At 43.9% G+C, this 23,595-nt stretch overlaps 1 protein-coding gene across 1 annotated transcript in view; it reads right to left on the bottom strand.

The window, feature by feature from the left end:
* Positions 1–23,595, bottom strand: part of ULK1 (unc-51 like autophagy activating kinase 1) — a 151,033-nt gene that overhangs the window by 112,396 nt on the left and 15,042 nt on the right. Inside the window, exons 4-5 of the mRNA XM_030217452.1 lie at positions 6,766–6,798; positions 4,456–4,492 (exon numbers count right to left, since the gene is read on the bottom strand). Coding sequence (XP_030073312.1) covers positions 4,456–4,492; positions 6,766–6,798 — 70 coding nt within the window. The remainder of the gene's footprint in view (positions 1–4,455; positions 4,493–6,765; positions 6,799–23,595) is intronic.

The raw sequence follows: 23,595 nt of genomic DNA, 5'->3' as shown, positions 1-23,595 counted from the left end.
GAACTCTGTTTGAGCCTTTCTGGCTAACTGGGTTCTAGCTTAGATCTGAAGACACACAACACAGTTAGAAGGGGCACATTCAGAACCTAAATACGAAAAAGAGGAAAAAAAGAGTAGCTGTGCAATAAATGGTCCGACTGCACCAGAAACAGCGCTGTAGCAACTGGGAAAAACTTGATGGTGCATCAAAATGGACAAAACATCAGAGAATAAAATAAGGGAAAGACCTGACCGGGGATCAGGCCTAAGTGTGGCCTACTGAGGTCCTCTCCTCACCACGGAAAAAAAAAAGAGACTGTTGGTCCCGCGCTTGTGCTGCAGGAGGAAAGACACTCACACCTGCGTGGTGGAGCATGACTCATGCTCCAAAGAGCTCTGTAAAAGCTTGATACAAGCTCTGAACCAGGCAATGCATGTGAGAATATTAGCCCGCTTGTCCTCGGTGAAGTATCTTTATCAATCTATATATACATACACAAGTGGACATATATTTGGAAGTGAATTACAAAAATATTCACACAGCTGCAGCATGCTTTGATATTCATTTCAATGTGACTACCTGCCCTGCCTTTAATGCCTTAAGAAGATGGTGAACACACCATAACATACCAGAGGGCAAATTTCAAAAGCCATTATTTACCTAAAAGGTTACTGATACGGGTGAAAGGGCAACTTGCGACCTTGTGCAAGGTACTCAACCCTCCACTGCCTCAGGTATACAGACAAAGCTAGCTTGTAAGGCCTCCAAGGACAGGGAAATACCTAGTGTAGCTGAATTTAACTCACTTTCAGCTACTACTGAAAAAGACACAAGCTAAATCCAAATAAATAAATGTGAAAATTATCCAGTCTGTACACAGTAAAATTAAGCAATGAATCAACTATCTGCTTTTTCCCTTTGAAAATTGTCCAGGGAACGAGTGCTGTCTCTGATGCCAGCACTGCAGTCCTTACCCCTATGGTCCCCTTTAGTTGCTGTCCCTGAAGCAGCCTGCCGCAGGCAAAATGTGGCCATGTTGGGTTATTTTAATAAATTTGCTCTTCTTCATCTTCTGTGATCCGTTGTTTTCTACTACTACTCTAGTTTATGGATCACCTGCCTCTCTTGTGTCGACATAATAAAATTAGGTGCACGCATTTATCTGTGCTTCTGTAGAGGAGCTTCTGAGGTGGGGTTTGGCCAGGGGAGGCAACATCGCACAGTTCTCTATTTTCAGAACTATGCGCATTGATTTTTTGTGAAAAAATAAAGTACCTGTATCACCCCCTAGGTTTCAGCGCTGCTTCGTTTCACTACGATAACAAAACTTGCTATTGGTCACAGCACCCGGGGTAAGATGGGTCCCCTGAAATGAAGCACACTTCCACCCTTGACACCACTGCTGCTAAAAATCAACCAGTGTTGATTTGTCAGAGCAAGAGTTACATCACCCTGCAAACAATATGTCACAACTTATTAAGTTAGCAATATTTGGTTTTATTGCACAACTATTTCTAAAAAGATAATCTTAAAGCTTTCCTAGAACTGTTGCATGAATAAAATGCTTCTATACTTAAAAACATATTTCTTAAATAGTAAAAAAAACATTTTCAAAACACAGCTTAAAAACCTCAGCTAAGTTACTAAAGTGCAATTACAATTAAAACTATTTCCTCCCTTTTACAGATAATGTCTCAATTAAACAAAGGTAAGTTTTACTCTTGTATCGCTAATTCAGTTTTCCTTCCTAAATTGTACTTCCTTCTGAACCCTGGATTTTTCAAGTACTTAGGGTTCCATGTGAACAGCAGTTGAACATGGATCAGTCAGTCCTCAGAGATAGGAGAGTACCATTCGGAAGGGACGGGCGATGGCCTCCGTCGTCCACGGCCGTTTGAAAGGAAGTCGGGCTCAGATTCCGCCCCCCCCCCCCGGAACTTTCTTAATGTTGCTATCTCTCCAGTATTTGCTACTTAAATTCTCAATTCTATCCCCCCTTTACAGATGATCGTCATTTAATTACCAGTAAGTATCATTCCAACCCAGGTAAGTATTTCCCAGTGTCTGTGCTCACTTTAAAAGAAATGCATCAAAATTAATAAAACTCAAAAATAAATCAGTGTGCACACCCTAAGAAGAAATGCCTCCCGTAACCCCGGCACCCAGGACCACAACGGCACAAAAACTATCGTCGCCTGCCCCCCTCGGCACCAAGTGTGCTCTGCAGCCACCGAGTGCGGTCCCACAAACCCTGAAGCGTTTTCCTTCTCACCATGAGAGCACTTCCAGGTTCTCGGGCACCCGCGACTCCCCCCCCCCCCCCATGCAGGCTCCTGACAGTTCAGGACCCTGCAAAAGCCCGGGTAAGTGACCCTTTCTTTTATTTATTTTTTTAATCAAAAATTGGACCCCTTAAATACCCACAAAGAAAAGAGAAAGGAATATCCAAATGTGAGTAGGTACTTTTCCCTGGGTAATTTCCAAAGGGAGAAAGCAGAGATTTACTTTCACTTTCAAAACTGATGCAAAGTTAGCAGCTAAAACGTTCCTGTGGATTTCACACCTGCTCATACAACTGTCCTCCATATGAGAAGATGATCATTTACCACGCTGTTAGGACAGTTCTCAACAGAAATATAACAGTCACCTGATTTTCCAGAAAATCATTCCACATTTCTCAAAACACCTCACAAAGAAACAAACAAAAAAAAAAACAACAACATGCCATTCTCCAAACTATGCTAACCTTGCCCTGCACACCAAAGGAGCAATTATGTAATTATTGGGGGGGGGGGGGGGGGAGGGGCAGAAGGGTGCAATAAAAGGAAAAGGGCAATTTGAGATGTAAACACTCAAGGCTACATATATAAAAAAATGCTCAGCTTCAAAGCTTAGAAACCTAAGAAAGCCAGTGGAGTATCTAGTTTAGTTGCCACTCGGAAGAATCACCCCCTACCCCCCTCCAGGTGCATACAGTTGGCCTCTCTCCAGAACAGGAAGTTGACACCAGAGGGGGGAGGAGACCAGTAGAGCCGACAGTCACCTGTATGGAGACTGCGGACTGGAGACTGCTCGATGCACCCCTTTACTATCTTCCCCAGGGCAGACTGCACCCACTGCCCCGTCCTTGGCACACCACTGAGCTAGGCTCCTAAACTGAACAGGTGGTTTTTCCCTCTGTCGCATCCCTCCCAGATGAAATTGCATCAGAGGAGGCGAGACACAGCAGAGAGAAGATGCAGGGGCTGGCTGATAGCAGCAGCATGAACAACAGGCAGCTATCAGCAACCAAAGTAAAGTGTACAGGACCGCGGTGGAAGAGAGACCGGACCAGGAGTTGGGGAGACACACTGGACCGAGCAAGGGAGAAATTCTGGACCCATGGGGAACATCAGGGATAGAAGCAATGTGTGAGCGCACCGTAGGAAGTTGGTTTAAGGTACCATAATGCCTTGAGCTGGCCCTATTCAAAGAGGCCAATTTAGAGACCCAGCTCTCAAAGCTAGGAGCCTAAGCTTTTTCAAATCTCTTCAGTTTCCAGATGTTACCCAAAATGAACTGGAACACTTCCTGTGTTGCCTAGAGGTATTACTTCTCGGATCAGTACCTCTGGCAGTGGTAATGGATTAGTGTTTCAGATAATCCTTCCTACCTGGCTCACACAGGAAGCTGGGTTAAAATGAAATATAAATCACTTTTTAGAAATCTCACAGCTATAGCCTAGTGCTTTCCTTAACAACAAAAGAGTAGTGTCAAGAAAACAAAGTTATATTCCAACACTACTTATTGATGTTAGGAACACCAACAGCACCACCTAGGCAACAGGAAAGAAGGATTAAGGAAAAGGATTTTCTGCTAAAAACAAAGCTTTTCTCACCACCAATGCTCCAAACTACTTTAAAATCCCTGTGCTGATTTTGCAGCTGCAGGGAAAGTTCTACAAGGCAAAGGATTAAATTAAAGGATGTGTCAGCTCCTGATTCCTGTTAGCCCAATCTCAGGGTCTGATATCACAGAGAGGACAGGAGACAGACCGGAGGGTGCCAGGTTAAGAGATAGGAAGCTTGACTGGGTCTTGAGATGGCTCCCAGCATTCTGTAACAAGGTGCTCCTACAGCATTCACCCATCATTAACAGGGGGGAAGTATTAGCAAGCTGTTCATTTGCATCTTAATGAGCTGTGATATATCAACTACGATAATTTTATTAGCATTTCAATGCTTTTTTGAAACAGTTTTACTTTTAAATATTTAACTAATTGACAATAAACTGAATCCAGACCAGAACCCTGCAGTTGTCCCACTCAACTAATTTACGAAACAACCATGCAACCATCTTCCTTGCATCCTTGGGGACTTAAACCCTGTCCCTGAAAGCTAGTTGCTGGGGTCAGTCTTCTGATTACTCCTAGCCACTGGGGCCCAATCACAGGATTTTCTTTAAAGAATTACAGAAACAGCTGCTTGTGCACTTACTTTGCAAGTAATCTGCCAGGTCACCACCGTTGCAGTACTGAAAAAGAAAAGAAAATTCTGTGCTCAAGGTCTCAGACTCACAAGCATAAAATTATTGCACAACAGACAAAGGAACCAGCACAAGTAGAGAATGCACTGTGGTGTTAATAACACAAAATCAAGGAGGGAGCTGGTATTGCCTTGGGATCCGAGAGGAGTGCTGCAGTCTTGAGTAAGTCCTCACTGTTGCCTAAGCCTCCTAACTTTACGTTGGAAACGATTTGGGATGCTTTACTAACACTGGAAACTTCATTATCTACTAAAATGTTGTTACTGTCGCAGGCCTCTCAGCTTCCAACTGAGACTGTTACTCAGTTGGGTCTGCAAGTGAAGAAGGTGGGAGATAGAACTGAGGCCCATGACCGGGCCATTCAATCGGTTCAAGAGGTGCAAGCAACCATGATAACGGAAAATAAATGGTTGCATAGGAAGATTGAGGCGCTTGAAAACCGGCAGAGGGTAAATACTCTGCGGTTGATTAATTTTCCTAAGGTACAGCTGACTGCACCGCTACAGACTTTTACAAAATACCTTGTTGAAGTGTTAAAAGTGCCTGAACCGGCGTGCCCGCCTATCTCGCAGATTTATTATCTGCAGCCCTTTAAGCGAGCGGTCCAGGGTGAGCGGGCTGCTGGTGAGGATATCACTGGGCAGTTTGACACGTTGGACTTTATTCGGGAGTTGGAGGGTGAAGAGGAGCGGCAGGAGCGAGCTACTCTTATAGTGACATTTGTTTCTCAGTTTGATAGAGATAGGATTTTGAAGTTATTCTTTAAGTTTCGGAAAGAAAAGTTTCTGAATGTACAAGTACGGATGTATCCTGATGTGACCAAGGTAACGCAGAGGAGGCGACAAGCTTTTCTTAAGTTGCGCCCTACTGTGTTTCAGTTGGGGGGCCTCTTTTGGCTCAATTATCCCTGTAAATGTGTGGTGAAGATGAACGCTGTCAAGTATGTGTTTTTTGAACCTCTGCAGTTGAAAGCATTCCTGGAGTCCCGGGGGGATAGGGGAGCGCCTTCTCTGGAGGCAGGGGCGGAGAATGCATCCCCACCTCGGTTATAAATGCTGCCGCTACTCCCTTCAGAGTCATTTTTTGTGTTGGATTATATGGTTTTAATTTGCCCAAGATGATGATTGGTTCCTTGGCTCTAATTGTGGACTAATGGGGGAGGCGGGTGAGTGTGTGTGGGTTGTGATTTCCTGTGAAAGATGTTCTTACAGTTCTCCTAGATTGTACAAGAGGTGTTCTTGTTCTTGTATATGTGAAATGGATAAATAAAGAATAAAAAAAAAAAAAAAACACAAAATCACAGCGGAGGAAGGAGATGTGGTTTATCGATATTGGCTAGTTTTCCAGGGCTCTCAAGTGTTAACTGTCAGAATTGAGTTTTCTTCCATACGCCTTTACAGTATGATGGTGAGACACTGCAAGTCTTTGGTCCAATGAAGTAATCGCTTCAGTTATCCCCACCTGCATTTTGCCAACTCAAAATAGCGCGTCGCTAAATCTGAAGCAGTTTTTGTTACAGAGCTGAACCCTGAAAACTCCCTCTGTCTGATGTTGGCCAATTTATAACACAAGATTCTTGTATTGATTTAATTTAGCAGGGGGCGCTCAGCTGGACAATCCACCATGATCGTCAGGAGGAGAAAAGAGGTGGAGCTCTTTCATGGTTTAACCAAAATATGGATGAAATACTGCAGCTCAATTAATTTTTTTACATGAAAACATTTGATCATATATCCCCTTTATTAATCCAACTTCACTGGTTGCCTGTGGAAGCCCAAATCCTTAGTTTATAAAATACTATCTGGGCGGTCTTCTAAAAGCTCTATTGTTATGTCCGGGATACCTCTGGTAGGTTGAGTGGGCCATATAATGAACTGAAGTGCTCTCTGCTTTCCATCCGTTTCAAGTTTAAGAGTAAAACGATTTTTAGAAAGTTCATGCTGTTTCCAGTCTGCTAAAATTTGGAACTCACTTCCTCCTTATAATCAATAATACCTTCTTATTATCTTTTCCAAAGACAATTAAAGACATATATTTTTCATAAATATTTAATCCAAAAATTGGAATACCATAACATTGTATTCCTAGTGCTATTCACTGGATTCTTAAATTGTGTCTTCACTTTGGACCTTACCAGGAGAAGGTGGGTTATAAATAACATGAGAGAGAACAGAGAGCTCTGAAAGATCGAACAATGAAAGAAATATAAGAAGCTCAGCTCAAAGGAAAACCTGTTTAACTAGTACAATAAAATCTCTCACCTCCATCACCAAGTAGACCGAATTTGCCAGCTCCTGGAGGGAGACAAAAACCAGAGATTAATACTGGAACATGGCTGCAAAGAAACAGAACACGCTAATTTCTTTTACCCTATTGCTGAAATCCTGAAACAATGTCACTGAGGTCTCAATAAACGTGGAGGGGCATAATCAAAAGGGGCGCCCAAGTTTTCCTGAGGACGTCCTCGCAGGATGTCCCGGCGAAGGGGCGAGGAAACCAGTATTATCAAAACAAGATGGGCGTCCATCTTTCAGTTTGATAATATGATCGGGGACGCCCAAATCGTGAAATTTAAGTCAACCTTAGAGATGGTCGTCCTTAGAGATGGTCGTCCCCGATTTTCACCGATAATGGAAACCAAGGACACCCATCTCAGAAACGACCAAATCCAAGCCCTTTGGTCATGGGAGGAGCCAGCATTTATAGTGCACTGGTCTCCCTCACATGCCAGGACACCAACCGGGCACCCTAGGGGGCACTGCAGTGGACTTCAGAAATTGCTCCCAGGTGCATAGCTCCCTTACCTTGTGTGCTGAGACCCCCAAAACCCATTCCCCACAACTGTACACCACTACCATAACCCTTAAGGGTGAAGGGGGGCACCTACATGTGGGTACTGTGGGTTTTGGAGGGCTCACATTTACCACCACAAGTGTAACAGGTAGGGGGGAGATGGGCCTGGGTCCGCCTGCCTGAAGTGCACTGCACCCACTAAAACTGCTCCATGGAACCTGCATATTGTTGTCATGGAGCTGGGTATGACATTTGAGGATGGCATAGAGGCTGTAAAAAAAATTTTTTTTTAATTTTTTTGAGGTGTGGAGGGGGTTAGTGACCACGGGGGGAGTAAGGGAAGGTCATCTCCGATTCCCTCCGGTGGTCATCTGGTCATTTAGGGCACATTTTTGTGGCTTGGTCGTAAGAAAAAAAGGACCATGTAAAGTCGTCCAAGTGTTCATCAGGGACACCCTTCTTTTTTCCATTATTGGTCGAGGACGCCCATGTGTTAGGCACATCCCAGTCCCGCCTTCGCTATGCCTCCGACACGCCCCCGTGAACTTTGGTCGTCCCCGCGATGGAAAGCAGTTGAGGACGCCCAAAATTGGCTTTCGATTATGCCGATTTGGGCGACCCTGTGAGAAGGACGCCCATCTTGCGATTTGAGTTGAAAGATGGGCGCCCTTCTCTTTTGAAAATAAGCCTGAAAGCTTACCATACTGGGAATGTTTGCTTTGGACTGGTTCTAGTCAGTCTAAAGCAAACATTATTTAGCGAGTAATGCTCAAAGAGGTTTTCCATTTCTCTATCCTGTGCCATTAGCACCCACCAAGAACCCCATGCAAATGTATTACAATGAGCTCATTAGAATTCTAATGAGCAATCAGGACAATGCACATCTCTAGAGTGCCTAGCTCAGAGCTAATTTTACGGCTACTCTGGAGCTGTTGGAAGGAAACACAAATGGGCAGCTGCAAAGGCTGCCTGCTTGTGCTCCCTCTCTCTCCCCTCCTGACTCACCCAGCAACCCCCCCCCCCCCCACCTTGAATCATTAAAATTCCTTGATGGTCCAGCGACCCTGCACCTCCCAAGTAACAAATCCCTGGTGGTCCGGTGGACCCCAACCTCCCTGCACCTCCTCCCGGCCCTCCCACCCAAGCAATCCCTGGTGGTCCAGTGGACCCCCAAACCCCCTAAGCAAGAATGTCCCAGGATGCACTGGGCTAAGGCTGGACACCGCAATTTTGTGCAGGGCGGGCCCTGAGGCAGGAAGGTGAGAGGTATTGCTTCTGCCCTCCTGCCTCCATCTTTTTCCATGTACAGGGGAGAAGGGGTCACTAGACCACCACGGCCATTCTTGCTTTTGTGTGTGGGGGGGGTCAGGAAAGGGGGCACTAGACCACCAGGGCCATTCTTGCTTGGGGGAAGGTCCGCGGGGGTTGACGGGTCGAATCGGGTCTGCATCAGGAGCTGTCAAATGAATTTGACAGCTTGGAGTCACATAAAGCGGCCAATGCAAAAAGGGGACGCGTGCTGCTCATTGTATGCAATCCCCTTTGTGCATCACTCGCTGTTTGCGACTCACTAAATTTTACCAAGGCAGCCAGTCTTCACCGCGGGCTAAAGGGGCTAAAAAAAAAAACTAGTTCTCCTTCCTAGTGATACATAAAGGAGGAGGTCCTACAGCAGTAGATCAAGGGGCCAATGTGCTGTCTGGTCACCTCTGAAGCACCGTGTGACCCTGGGCAAGTCACTTAGCCCTCCATTTCCCCAGGTACAATATAATACTAAATTGTGAGCCCATCAGGGCATAGGCGGTCGGTGGCCCAAGGGCGGGGTTAGGGGTGGTACCAGGGGTGTGGCTTACATCCATAATTGTCTGACAACACACAGAAAAAAAAAGTAAAATAGTTACAATTAATACCTTTTATTAAATTTAGATATTAGATATGTATCATATGTCAAAGAAAAAAGTGGTTGATTGAAGCATATATTAACCAATGTATACTATTCAAAAATGTTATCAATTATTAAACACTGCTATTTCCATCCATGGAAAATCCCAAAATGAAATGGTCACATTAGTGAAGTAACATCCGGCGACTAGACTTCACATCATAGGTGTCAATGATCTGCTCAGGGTTAATATCTCCAACAAGATCACTTTCAATGTTCAGTAAACATAACGCTGTCAGTCTTTCTTGACCCATTGTGGATCTCAGCCAGTTTCATACACATCTCATATGAAGGCAAAATACTGAACTGGAAAGTTACCTCAAGAAGTCAGACTCAGCATGTAGCAATCAATACTAGAGAAATTAAAACTTAAATGCAAAATATCACAGATGAGCATTTCCAAAAGCTGACATATTCTGAATAAAATACTTTTTTCTACCTTTATTGTCTGAGCATTTAATTTTTCTATTTGCTTTGGTCCCAGTGTCTTCTTACCATTTGATAATTTTTCTCTCACAATGTCCACCATCCTCCTGCCTGTGTCCTTATGCATCCTATCTACCATCTGTAGCCTTGTCCCTATGCTTCAGTGTTCCGATCCAGCTCTTAAATTCAGCAGTTTCCCCTCCATCCATGTCCAGCATTTCTCCTCTCTCCCTTCCCCTCATCCGTGTGCATCTCCTTCCTTTGTCTTTCCTTCCCTCCACCCGTCCAACATTTGTTTCACTCCATCCATGTCCAGATTTCTCCTCTCTTCCCTACCCTCCATCCATGTGCATCTTCTTCCAGTCTCCCCTCCCCTCCATCCATGTCCAGCACATTCCCTCTTTCTCTCCTACCCTTCTATCCAGTGTCATCCCTCTTTCTCTCTCCATCCTTCCACTCATTACCCTCTCCCAATCCTTACGCCCATTGTCTCCCTCTCCTTCCAGCCACTGTCTCCCTCTATTTTCCCTTCCTTTTAGACAGTTCTCTCTCTCTCGACCCTTTTCCATTCAGCATGTCCTCTCTCTCCCCATCCTTCCAGTGTCTTTCCTCTTTCCCTCCCTACCCTTCCATCCAGCGTCTTCCCTCTTTGTGCCCCCTCCTTCCAGCATTTTCCCTCTTTCTCTCTCCTTTCATCCAGCATTTCTCCATCTGACAGCTAGGGTCTCCCCCAGTTTCTCCCCAGCAGCTTCTCTCTCTCTCCTGCCCATGTCCCCTCTTTCTCTCCCCATCTTTCCACTCATCTCTCTCTCTGTACCCCCCTTCCATCCAGCATCTTCTCTCTGGCTCTCCCCTGCTCTTTTCCATGTCCCCTCTTTCTCTCCCCATCTCTCTCTGACTCTCCCCTGCTCTTTTCCATGTCCCTGGCTCTCCCCTGCTCTTTTCCATGTCCCCTCTTTCTCTCCCCATCTCTCTCTGGCTCTTCCCTGCTCTTTTCCATGTCCCCTCTTTCTCTCCCCATCTCTCTGGCTCTCCCCTGCTCTTTTCCACTCTCTCTCTCTCCTCCAGTGTCCTCTCTTCCCTACCGTTTCCAGCCATGTTCTCTCCCTCCGGGCCTCTTTACAGCAGCGCTGACACAAGAATAAAAAGAAGTGTAGGGCCGCAGCAGCCTTCAGGCATGCGCTGTCGGCTCTGCCGGTCCTCTGCCCCCGGAACGGGAAATTGACGTCAGCGGGGGCAGAGGACGGCAGAGCCGACAGTGCATGCCTGAAGGCTGCGGCGGCCCCGCGCTTCTTTTTGTGCTTATGCTGGCTGTGGAGAGAAGCGTTGGCAGTGGCTCAGCACTGTGCTTGTTCCTGCCGCTGCTCAACAGAAGTGGCAGCAGCGGCATTCAACGGGAGTCTTGGCAGGTATGCGTATTGGGGCTACATTTGGAGGAGGAGGCAGGCGGGAAAGATCACAGCTGAGCTGGGGAGGCTTAGCTTCCCCAAGCCTCTTATTTGGGGGCGCGGGCGCCTATGCATCAGGGACAGTACCAGTACCTGAAAAATTGTAAACTGCTTAGGTCTAGGCGGTATATAAATACTGAAGTAAATTAAAAAATAAATAAAAAAGATTCTGCAAAAGAAAAAAATGTGGAATCCTGCGCGGTTGAGGAATTATGTTCAAATTCTGCACTGCACACTCGCACAGAATTCCAGCAGGAGTAAACTACACACATGCGGTTATACCAGTATTCTATAACAGACAATTGCAGTAATAAAATATTCAAATAACAATACAAAGTATTCAACACAATACACAGCATACGGTGTATTGGCCTGGATTTTTGACAAGGCCATTTACACAGCGCTATAAAAACAAAGCAATTTAAAATACAGAGCTGCAAACAGACAGATTAAAACAGAACCGTCTCATTTTACACTCCTCTTTTCACGGAGGGGGAGGGGGAAGGATGACAATTTGGCATTTTATGATACCAGGAGTCAACGTTTCCCCTCAAAATTTATGATGTGAACAAGATGATGCATATTGGGAAGTCTATGGACCTCATCTAGGGAGGGCAGGAAAAAGTATTCAATGACTGGGGCCCAAAGGGGCCTGCACTAAAATAAAGAATTATCTATGTTTTGTTTTCCAAGCTTCCATTTACATAACCTGTGCTGGTTAAGTGGTTTTTTTGTTTGTTTGTTTTTCACTGTGACTGGCATTTTGGTCCACTGAGATATAGTTCAAGGAAACAGGACATTAAGAAGAGTTGAGTCAGAATTTTCACCCTAGGGAAGCTCCTGTCAACTAGATTTCCCCACACATCAGTCTCACATGAGAATCACTTTCTTTTTTTCCCTATCTTCCTACAGAGTCAAAGTGAGACTAAGGCAGAGTAGCCTGGATATGAAACACAAAGGAACCTCACTCTGGTTAAGCCACAGAGAATGGGGTAAACAGATTTCAAAGAGATTAGATTAATTACCTATTCCTCATTAACCTCCTGCCAACCTCTTCAATTCTTTAAAGGTCACCCAAAGCTGAACTCCAGTCAAGAGGTCAAGAGACCAGAGCTGCAGCAAGACCTAATACAAGGATCTTAATGGTGCCTATCAGGGATGTGGAGTCAGAGTCATGGAGTTGGAGTTGGTAAAAATGTACCAACTCTGACTCCAGCTTCAAAATAAAAATAACATTATAATATATGGTAAATTTCTCATTTCACACTAATATATACATGTCTTTGTCCTGGATATAAAGTTATATTTACCAGTATTTTAGATCCAGAACAAAAAATTTAATCCCTAATATCGGTAGGAGTTCGAGAGTAGAAAAATAGAGGCGTCGAAGGTTTAGTATACTGACTCCACTGCCCTGGCATCAGTTTATAGAATGAGGGTGTAAAGACTTCTAGATAGGCAGATACAAATATAATAAATGAAATGAATGGTCTGTATCCAACCCCCAAATACTGAGCTACTGCCAAGCTTGAAGGATTTAATACCATCTCTTTCCTGACCTTTATACGATGGGATTTCCTTTCTCCTTTAATGTTTTTAATTAACTTGTAATGTACTTTGATATCTTGAAAAGAAAAGCAGACTATTAAATGTAATAAACTATAACTGATTTTCCATACATTCAGACTTCAGTGCCCTCAGCTATGTGGTGGTGTTTGTTTTAAAATCCAGTTTCATAATTGGTACCGTACCCTTACCCCTCACCCCAGGATGACAGATTTTAACAGCCTGTCTCACTGAGAATTCTCTCCCACTGTGGTCTACAGGAAAAGACCTTATAAGACCATTTTCAGGGCGATTTTCATAGGTGAAAAAGCAAAAAGGTTTAGCCCCACATTGATCAGCTTCCTGAAAATTGCCCATCCTCTATTTTCATCCATCCGGACTGGAGGTGTTCACAGGAGAACATTTAGGTCAGGAAAGTTGAAAAGGATGCACAAAAATTACATTTCAACTCAATGCGTGCATTGTTCCTGCTTTTTGTGTGGGTAAGTGAGCACATGCATTTTCATTTCCGGCAAATTTCAAAGACCCTCATATGCCTACTTTCATTTTCAAAAATGGTGCACAGCTTGTGGATAAGAGGGACGTGCAGTCTTTGTCCCAGTGAGAATGGTTTGAAACTTGCTTGCTTTATGAATTTGTGCCCAAAGTCATTAAGACATGTTGTTACAAGAAAAAGACTAAAAACAACTCAGAATTGGAGCTGGATTACCTGAGACTGATGGGAAACAGCCCAGGGATTACAGTGCTCCCAAGGCTCTAGTTAAAAGCCTGTTCTTGGCAAACTATATTGGGAGAATTACAGTATGATGCTCTTATAAACAGCTGGAGTAACAATCACTCAGCACATCTGGATTAGAGAACTGCATGGGAACGGGGTTAGTGGGAATCCTGCAGTTACCGCAAGGAACCCCTCCAGGTCCGCAGGGATGGACCCAGGTCCTGTGGGGTTCCAACGGAAGCGCAGACAAGCCTTCCCCCCCCCCCCCCCTTCGAGGAAGGAAAGATCCCCACTCTTTCCTGCCCGCTACTGCCGCTTCATCAAAATAGCCGCTGAGACTTCAAGCGGCGGTCTCACTAGACTTCCTGACAAACTGCTGGAGAGGAGGTGGATGGAGTCATAGGCGGGTGAGTAGGGGAATGTAAAAGGGTGGATGGAGTGTGGGTGCAGGGAAGGAAGGGTTGGAAAAAGCTCAGTAAGGGGAACGTACATGGAGGGTGGAAGGGAAAAAGGGGAAACAGAGCAGAAGGTAAGTGACCATTAAACGTGAGGACCAACAGCTTGAATTTGACATGGGAAGAAACGGGGAGCCAGTGTTCGGCGAGGAGGAGGGAAGTGATATGTGGTATGACGGGAGAAATATTGAGAAAAGCTATACCACCATTGATTTCAATGTATCAGCTAAATCAACCAATAACTGGACTCTCCCCAATGGAGACTCAATTGGTGGGCTTGTGCTCTATAACTGCAAGAACGGCATTTCTGGGGGCCTGGAAGAATGTAAATGCCCCGCACAAAGAGGAGATTTGTATCAGGTTATAGAATGTACACAGTACCCCGGATATGATAAATAATGTCCAAATTTGCTCATGATCCTGAGATCTGCGCGCAAATAAATAAGTTAACGCGCCATTAGCCATCAATAATTGGCTGCTATCAATTATTGATATTAATTGGCACCAATTTGGATTTGCACAGATCTGGCTGCGCTCGATTCCACGCCCAAATCCTCTTGCATACAATCAAAAAGGGGGTGTGGACATGGTAGGGGTATAGGAAGGTTAGAGGCATGCCAAAGAATTACATGCAATAGAATTTGGAAGATGCGCGCTCAAGTTGCGGGTCACTAGGTTTCAGCTGGCGTTAAGTCATCATGCCCAAAGTTGGGCACAATAATCTCCGCTAGGTGCTGATTTTTCCCGGGGACTATTTTTTGGCGCCATTTACCGAATCTGGCTCAGTATGTCTAAGTTACCTGCACTACAGTACTAATAGACTGAACACTTCTGAAAATTTTTGGTCACCATTTGCTTAGTGTATGAGAAAGCCTTAGCATCATCCCCCTAATTCTAAAAATGGTGCTTTAAATTGCGTGCAGACCCAATTTGCACAAGCAATTTAATTGAGAGGAGATATGATAGAGGCCTATAAAATAATGAGTGGAGTTGAACGGGTAGATGTGAAGCGCCTGTTCACGCTTTCCAAAAATACTAGGACTAGGGGGCATGCAATGAAGCTACAATGTAGTAAATTTAAAACGAATCGGAAAACCTTTTCTACACTCAACGTGTAATTGAACTCTGGAATTCGTTGCCAGAGAACGTGGTAAAGGCGGTTAGCTTAGCGGAGTTTAAAAAAAGGTTTGGGCAGCTTCCTAAAGGAAAAGTCCATAGACCGTTATTAAATGGACTTGTGGAAAATCCACTATTTCTGGGATAAGCAGTATAAAATGTTTTGTACATTTTTGGGATCTTGCCGGGTATTTGTGACCTGGATTGGCCACTGTTGGAAACAGGATGCTGGGCTCGATGGACCTTTGGTCTTTCCCAGTATGGCAATACTTATGTACTTATGTACTTATGAGCCAATTAGCACCGATAACTGGGAGCTAACAATTATCGGTGCTAACTGGCATTAAAAATGACATGCATATATGTAGGCGCCTGGATCCATGCATAAATATTACCCATAAAACATCCTGGTCACTGATCCACTGCCTGCTGTTGAGTACAGATATTAAGGCTCCATGCTCCATCTACTTCCCAAGGAATAACAGGCTAAAAGCCAATAAATAAATCAATGGGAAAACTGCAGCATAACGCTTTGCTGCTCTGCGCATGCTTGACCAGCCGATTCTCCGACTGTTTTAAGAAAGAATAGAGAATGCAAGTGAGCTACAACGAGTAGCTCATTTGCATTCCTTTTCCTTGATGCATAGCTGTTCCCTACAGATTCGCTATGGAATTCGGTACGGAACGGCTCTAACGACGACTTTAGTGCATCTTGGCCTCTGTGAAGCAGACCTAAGATGCCTAGGGCTCCTTTTACTAAGCAGTGGTAAGCCCAACGCGGCCTTACTGCTCGCTACCACAGCAGCCCGGCGGTACTTCCCACCCCTAGCATGCGGCCATGTACCCGGCAGTAATCGGGAAGTGTCGAACGCTGCCTGGTTACCACCGGGTTAACGCGGGAGCCCTTACCCCCACCTCAATGGGTGGCAGTAAGGGCTGCCCCCTGAAATGGCCACACGGCAAGTGCTTTACTTGCTGCATGGCCATTTCCTGCAGGAAGGCAAGACTTCCCTTTTACCAGCTGTGGTAAAAGAAGGCCTCAGCGTGAGTGTAAAACACACGCTGATGCCAGCGCCGGCCCCCTTTTGCCACAGCTTGGTAAAAGGGGCCCCTAGTCGGGTTATATTGCATCAGAAAATCCGATAAATATACTGGACCCTCTGACCATAAGGAGTTACATACGCTGATCAATAGGTAGCTAATGCAATAACAGGGGGTGAAGTGATCTCTGATATGAGAGCCTGGATGGACCCACACACACACACACACACACACACACACAGGTAAACTGAAGGTAAGACTGTACCGACATCTACTGATGGGAATCTCAAACCAAAAGCTTCCAGATGCAGTCCTGATTGCTACTAACTCTACCTTTGAAATCTTTCTCAGGGACCAGAGAAAGATTTCAAAAGGTAAAGACAGTGAGGTCCCCGAGAATAGCAATGCAATGAACAACACAAATCTGAGGGCTTACACCCATGAGTTCCCATGACTCGTAAGCAGCTGTAAACGTGACTGGAAAAACAGTTATAGCATTACTGCCAAAGGACACAGAGGCTGCAGGTGGAGCTGAGGGAGGAAGGACAATAGAATGCAAGTCCTCATACTATTCATAGCCCTCTGTTATTCCTTACACCAGTCAATCAGAGGTATCTTTAAAGGAAACACGTGTTCTTTCTACTAAACAGTACGAAACGCATCTAAAAGCCTTCTCGCTCCAGCTCCCTAAAAATACTCATGATCATATTTCCACCAGCAAATAACACCAAAAATAGCAAGCCTCAGCCACTCTATGGAAAGAGAAGGCCGCATAGCACTCGCATGTGACTAATAAAGCCTGGTGTACACTCTGCACTCTTCTGTACATAACACCAGTAGTACAAAAACAAGTATCACTATGAATGAGATATAAAGAAAACAGAAGCCTAGTCAACAGTCTTCACTTCTTAAGTCAAAATGGCTCTCTTTCAATAGAGACAATGTTACAGAGGAGACCTTGCTTGACTTTCTCACACCTGGAAAAATATGTACCTCACTCACAGCCTTCTGTCTCTTTCACACTCCATTTAAGCACTGCCTGCAGGAACAATACCACACAGCAGTTCATTTAGCTAAACAAAAGCTGCTTTCTGTTGTTAAATGGCTTTTCCATATCCCAGTCATCTGTAACCTTAAATCACCTGCAGCCCCAGGGGGCCATCTGGTACTGAGGGCTGCCATCAAAGCAGAGGTAAATGTCTCTATAAACAGGAGCTGGTACCTTAGTCAAGGGCAGATGCCAAGCCTGCTGACCACAAAACTGCAGAACAGACATATGAAAGACAATTCTATGACTGGGTGTGTGCAGTTACACACATCTTGAAAAGCACCACTTTCCCATGTACATGCTACTAAAATGACGGGGGGATTCTGTAGAGGTCACCCAAAGTTAGGTGCTCAATCATGTGGATCGCAAAGTAACATCCTGTATTTAGTGTGTCATAAGGTAGCAGGGTGGGGAAATATTCCCCTGGATTCTATATATGGCGCATTCCCAAGATGTACACGCTGGCAGTTTGAGTAATGGTGTCATTAGTACCACTTATATTCTTCCTGTGAAGATATTTTGTTTTTTTGAAGAAGCAGTGTACTCCTGACGAAGGTTGTAATGCCAAAACGCAGCCTGTGCTGAGGTCACTCAGCAGGGACTTGTATTTGCTGGAAGAGAATAAACTACCTCTGTTTAACCTCATCCTGATACTTGTTATTCTTCCACTACTGTGTTTACCTTGATTCCCAGAAAACCAGAGATGGTAGGCACAGAGGCTTTAAAAATAATGAACAGAAATTAGTAGATAGCCTAATGATTAGTGCAGCGGGCTTAGAACCTGGGGAACAGGGTTTGATTCATGTCTCATGGTTGAAAAACAGAAAATTGAGAGAATAAGAGATTGAGAATGACACGAGCACCTACTTCACATTGACTGGTTCAGTGGGATCAATCTCTTTTGTTGAGTTTTATTGGAATCCACAGTGTCTTCCGGTTTTTAAAATTGGGTTTCATTTCTACTGTGGCTTCTTGTGACCCTGGGCAAATCAGTTAGGGGTCCTTTTACTACGCTGCAGTAAAAGGGGGCCTGCGCTAGAATTATTGCGTGTTTTTGATGCACGCTGAGGCCCCTTTTACCGCAGTAGGTAAAAACCTGTCTGTTGCTCTGGAAAAGAAATGGCTGGGCAGTAAGTGAACCACTTGCCGTGCGGCCATTTTGGAGGGGGAGCGCTTACCAAGGGCTCCTGTGCTAACCCAGCAGTATCTGGACAGCGATTACCACCAGGTAAGCACTGGTGCTACAAAAATAGAAATTTTTTTGTACCGCCGGAAATGGGGTGCGCTGGAGGTGGGAACTACCGCTGGGACCCCGCAGTAGTTCCAGATTGGTGCACGTCAAACCTTTAGTAAAAAGGGCCCCCCCCCCCAAACTCTCCATTACTACAAAACTTAGGGGTCCTTTTAACAAGCTACAGTAAGTACTAGTGCATGCTTACCGCAGGCATTTTAAGCTGTGGTAAGGCACTACCCACACACTAAAAAATAGATTTTCTTATTTTAACGCTGTGGCGGACAGTAGACGTGTTCTGTGCTAACTGGTTAGTGCAGCTACACTGCCGTGTGCTAACCGATTAGCACATGAGCCCTTACTGGCAGTAGGGCTCACCTGCTAATGGCTTTGCGCAAATGTATTTATTTATTTGTTACATTTGTATCCCACATTTTCCCACCTATTTGTAGGCTCAATGTGGCTTACATGGTACCGCAATGGCGATCGCCAGTTCCGGTATGAACAAATACAAAGTGATACTGTGATAGAATAAAGATCATGTGTAACAGACACATTAGGGAATCGTAGAGAGGAAGAGTTATGTTATGTCCATTACGAGCTTTGGTTTCGTTGTGTTGAAGGGTTCAGGCATTTAAGTTGGGTCGATAGGGTATGCCTTCTTGAACAGGTTCGTTTTTAGTGATTTCCAGAAGTTTAGGTGGCCATACGTTGTTTTCACGACGTTTGGTAATGCGTTCCATAGTTGTGTGCTTATATAGGAGAAGCTGGATGCATAAGTTGATTTGTATTTGAGTCCTTTGCAGCTTGGGTAGTAGAGATTTAGGTATGCTCGTGTTGATCCTGTTATGTTTCTGGTTGGTAGGTCTATGAGGTCTGTCACGTATCCCGGGGCTTCTAATGGGAAAATTAGTGCATGGCCATTAATAGAAAAACTCAGAAATGTGGCATTTTATCCATGCGGTAGAAGTGGCCTTTGCACAGTTGAATGACCTGCGTAAGCAAGCACGGTTACTTTTTACCGCAGTTTGCTAAAAGCCCCTTAGATTATGAGCCAACTACTGTATTTATTGTTTTTTTGGAATTAGCTTCATCATCTACATTGATATAATTTCTTAGGCTGGTTCTTTTAAAAAGAAAACCCCACCGGTGGTCCCTGTTGGGCTATAAGGACCTAGAATGTACTTGATTGGTTATCCTGATGACGTTACCCAGTTGTGGTTTGTTTTTGACAATATGAATATTGTCAAAAATTCAGTGTGGAGCTTTGCATGGTGCTATCGGTGTTAATAAAGATATTATCACAAAAAAGATATAATTTCTTAGGCCAAAAACACTATACATCCATGGAATCCAGCTTCTCATTAACTAATGCCTACCTTTACTGCCTAATCCAGACAACTGTATATGTTATTTTGAGTGTAAGGATTAAATGAGGTTGATGCAGAGAGGGGTGGGGTTGTTTTTTTGAAGTTGGTACACTGCTTTTTTATTAATGTGTAAGCAGTATATAAAAAAACTTTATAAGATAACCTGCAGTTCTTTTGCCTTTATCCTATGTGCCAGTGCTTCAGATGTTTCTAAGGTGAGGCTCAGCTCTGCTCTCTCTGACGGATTTCCAAAAGAGGCCGAGTTGGGAAACAGCCCTGGCAAAAATGGTGCACTCCAGTTTCAGGTCACCTGCAGTGGAGGTGGAGCCAACTGATGGCAGGCCAACAGCAAGCCTGCGGAGAAAGAGGAGAGGGCTGCTGACCTAGGGAACAGCAGTGCTATTGTTTCATGATAAAGCATGAGAGGGCATTTAGTTTAGTCAGCAGGAAACCTTAAGCAGCTCAACCAACTCCCTTACTGGACTTGTTTGCAAAGGATTAAGTTACTCACTTGTCTGTGTGCATATCTCTATGGAGGTAAGGACAGACACAGTCAGGCCCAGGAGAAGCAATTATATGTAGAGAGGGAAATGACATTATAAAATAAACCTATCATTCTACACCAACGGAAAACCGAAATAGCAAATGCTGTTATTACAGAAGACATCCTACAGATGGAGAATTCACCCTGGGACACCTTCCAATGAACCAACAAAAGGACAGATTAAGACCCCCCCCCCCCCACAAGTCCCTTTCTAATGATACCAAGTGATGAGTAGTTGTGTCCAGCAACACAGGCATCTGCCTCAGGGTACCAGCCTGGATAAGAACAGTTTCCTACAGACAGACTGCTTTCCAATTGCCTGGATTTCAGGCAAAAGTTTATTTATTAGGCTGTATATACCGCCTTTTTAAAGAGATTCACCCATGGGTGTACAGCATAAGCATTTTCTCCATTTCTATATATGGCACTCAGAATTGAGCGCTCACCCAATTTACATGTGGAATTTAACTGAACAAGCCAATTAGCGCCAATAATTGGGTGCTAAGAATTACTGGTGCTAATTGGCACCAATTTGAATTTACTTGTGCATCTTTGTAGTCGGTATTCTATAAAGAAGCGTGGGTAAAAATTTATGCACAGATCAAAAAAGGGAGTGTGGCCACGGGAGGGGCATGGGCGTGTCAGGGGAGTTCCTAGAATTTGCGTGCGGCGTTACGGAATAAGGTAGATTTGCACCTAATTTACGCGTGAGGATATACACCAGGTTTCAGTTGGTGTAAATCCTTGTGCCTAAATCTGGGTGTGGACCTTGGCGCTAAGCGCTATTCTATAAACAACATCCAACTTTGATCACCATTTATAGAATAGCGCTTCACGCTCATGTTTCTCGGGCTGGCTGAATCTAGGATATTAGCAGAGGAATGAACAGTTTATTGATGTTCAAATCTGCTGGCTTAAATAACGTATGCTATGTTTTTATGCAGTTTAATTGAGAATGTTTTATTGTTACTCGCTTTGGTAAAAGCAGGATATAAATACTGAAAACAAAAAGTTGATTTTAGTTTATGTTTTAGTGATTACATTTCAGATTTTGTGATGTAGCTATTTGGTCGGTCAGCAACAGCTGTAATGAAATAATAAAATCCAGTAAACAGGTATATCTTGTTAAACCACCTATAGCTGCTGGTGATTCATGGTGTATAAATGTTTTTAATAAATAAACCTTATATCAGTTTCTGCCCTTCAGCACTGCCCATGCTTGCTGGGGACTGCATTTTCAATTGAGCTGTTTGTTCTTTTTTTAAATCCTTCACTCATAAGAATGCCTTACAGGCCAGTAAGTACCAAAATGTAACAGCAAACTGCAATCCAACTGTGGTCATAACACTGTATTAACTCTGATATACTTATACAGCCCACATTTTCAAAAGCTCAAAGCGGAAAGAGAAAACAAAATACAAATTATTTAAAGGAAACACGGAGAATAACATAAAAACGAAACATAAAACCATGCAATACCCAAAATACAAAAATATCAACCTGCACAGTATCTAAATAATAGTCTAATGCATATGACAAAAACAACAACCCCATCAAGCACAACACATCACAGCTAAAATAAAACTACATCAGTCATTAAAAGCAATTCCAAAAAGCCTAAGGGGTCAATATTCAGCTGTCAGCGGTGCGCGTTTTGCTCACAGCCGACAGTGTTATTCCCAGATAATCAAAGCCGGGACCCATGCAGCCTACAGCTTTGAATATCCGGTTATTTTTAAGTCGATATTCATCACTTAAGCGGCCATGGGTTACCGTATAAAATAGGAAAGACTTTTATGCGGTCCCATTTATGTGGTAAACCTGGCCGCTTACCTCTGGATTCTATACAGCATGCCTAGAGATCCAAGTCGAAATCCAAGTGTATTCTGTAACAATGCGCCTAACTTAATTGGCTTAAACCAATCAACAGCACTTAACAAGCAATAATGAGCACTAAATGGGAATTTACATGCACAACTTGCTAAGCATATTCTGTAATGCACTGTGCCTAACTTCTAACATGTGCAGCCAGAAAGGGGTGTTGTTACGGGTGGGGAAATAGGAGTTTCGTGGGTGTTCCAAAATTTACGCGTGTAGTTTTAGAATATGGCCCAGTGCGCCTAAATCTATGCGCTGGAATTTACCCCATGTTTTTGTTGGTGTAAATAGACGCATATAGTTTTAGGTGCTGGGATATCAACTAACGTATTCTATATACCGTGCCTAAATCTAAGCACCGCTTATAGAATACGCTTAGTCAAAAATGTTTTCTGCGTGGATTTCTTATGTGCCATATATAGAATCCCCCCCCCCCCCCCATTAAGTGCTGATTTCAGCACTTAAGCAGTCAAGTGCTGACTCTGTCCCCGGAACACCCCCAACATAGCCGGCTTTGTGTTCGGCACGAACCGTGATTTTCGGTGGCACTTCCGGTTAATTAATTTATTTATTTGCTGCATTTGTATCCCACATTTTCCCACCTCTTTGCAGGCTCAATGTGGCTTACATTAACGGAATGAGAAGAACAGAGTATTATTTCAATTATTTCATAGTAGGGGGGTTATCAATAGAAATCAAACAAAATAAAACATGGAAAAGAAAATAAGATGATACCTTTTTTATTGGACATAACTTAATACATTTCTTGATTAGCTTTCGAAGGTTGCCCTTCTTCCTCAGATCGGAAATAAGCAAATGTGCTAGCTGACAGTGTATATAAGTGAAAACATTCAAGCATTACTATGACAGTAAAATAGATACCATTGGAGATTCTACATGGAATGTTGCTACTATTGGAGATTCTACATGGAATGTTGCTATTCCACTAGCAACATTCCATGTAGAAGGCTGCGCAGGCTTCTGTTTCTGTGAGTCTGACGTCCTGCACGTACGTGCAGGACGTCAGACTCACAGAAGCAGAAGCCTGCGCGGCCACATTGGTGATCTGCAAGGGCCGACTTCTACATGGAATGTTGCTAGTGGAATAGCAACATTCCATGTAGAATCTATAGAAATCAAACAAAATAAAACATGGAAAAGAAAATAAGATGATACCTTTTTTATTGGACATAACTTAATACATTTCTTGATTAGCTTTCGAAGGTTGCCCTTCTTCCTCAGATCGGAAATAAGCAAATGTGCTAGCTGACAGTGTATATAAGTGAAAACATTCAAGCATTACTATGACAGTCTGACAGGGTGGGGGGGTAATTTTCAAACTGTGCTTCATGAATGTTCATTGTGGGCAACCCTGAAAACCTGACTGGCTGGGTGCCTCCAGGACCAGGTTTGGGAACCACTGATTTATGCTATTTTCCTATTTTCTACTAGAATTTATTACATATGAATCATTGACATTTTTATTGTCTAATTTAGCACTAAGAATTCATCTTC

Source organism: Microcaecilia unicolor, chromosome 11, assembly GCF_901765095.1.
Source record: "Microcaecilia unicolor chromosome 11, aMicUni1.1, whole genome shotgun sequence".
Classification (NCBI taxonomy): domain Eukaryota; kingdom Metazoa; phylum Chordata; class Amphibia; order Gymnophiona; family Siphonopidae; genus Microcaecilia; species Microcaecilia unicolor.
The sequence above is the reverse complement of the archived record's forward strand: the minus strand, read 5'-3'. Positions and strand labels throughout refer to the sequence as shown.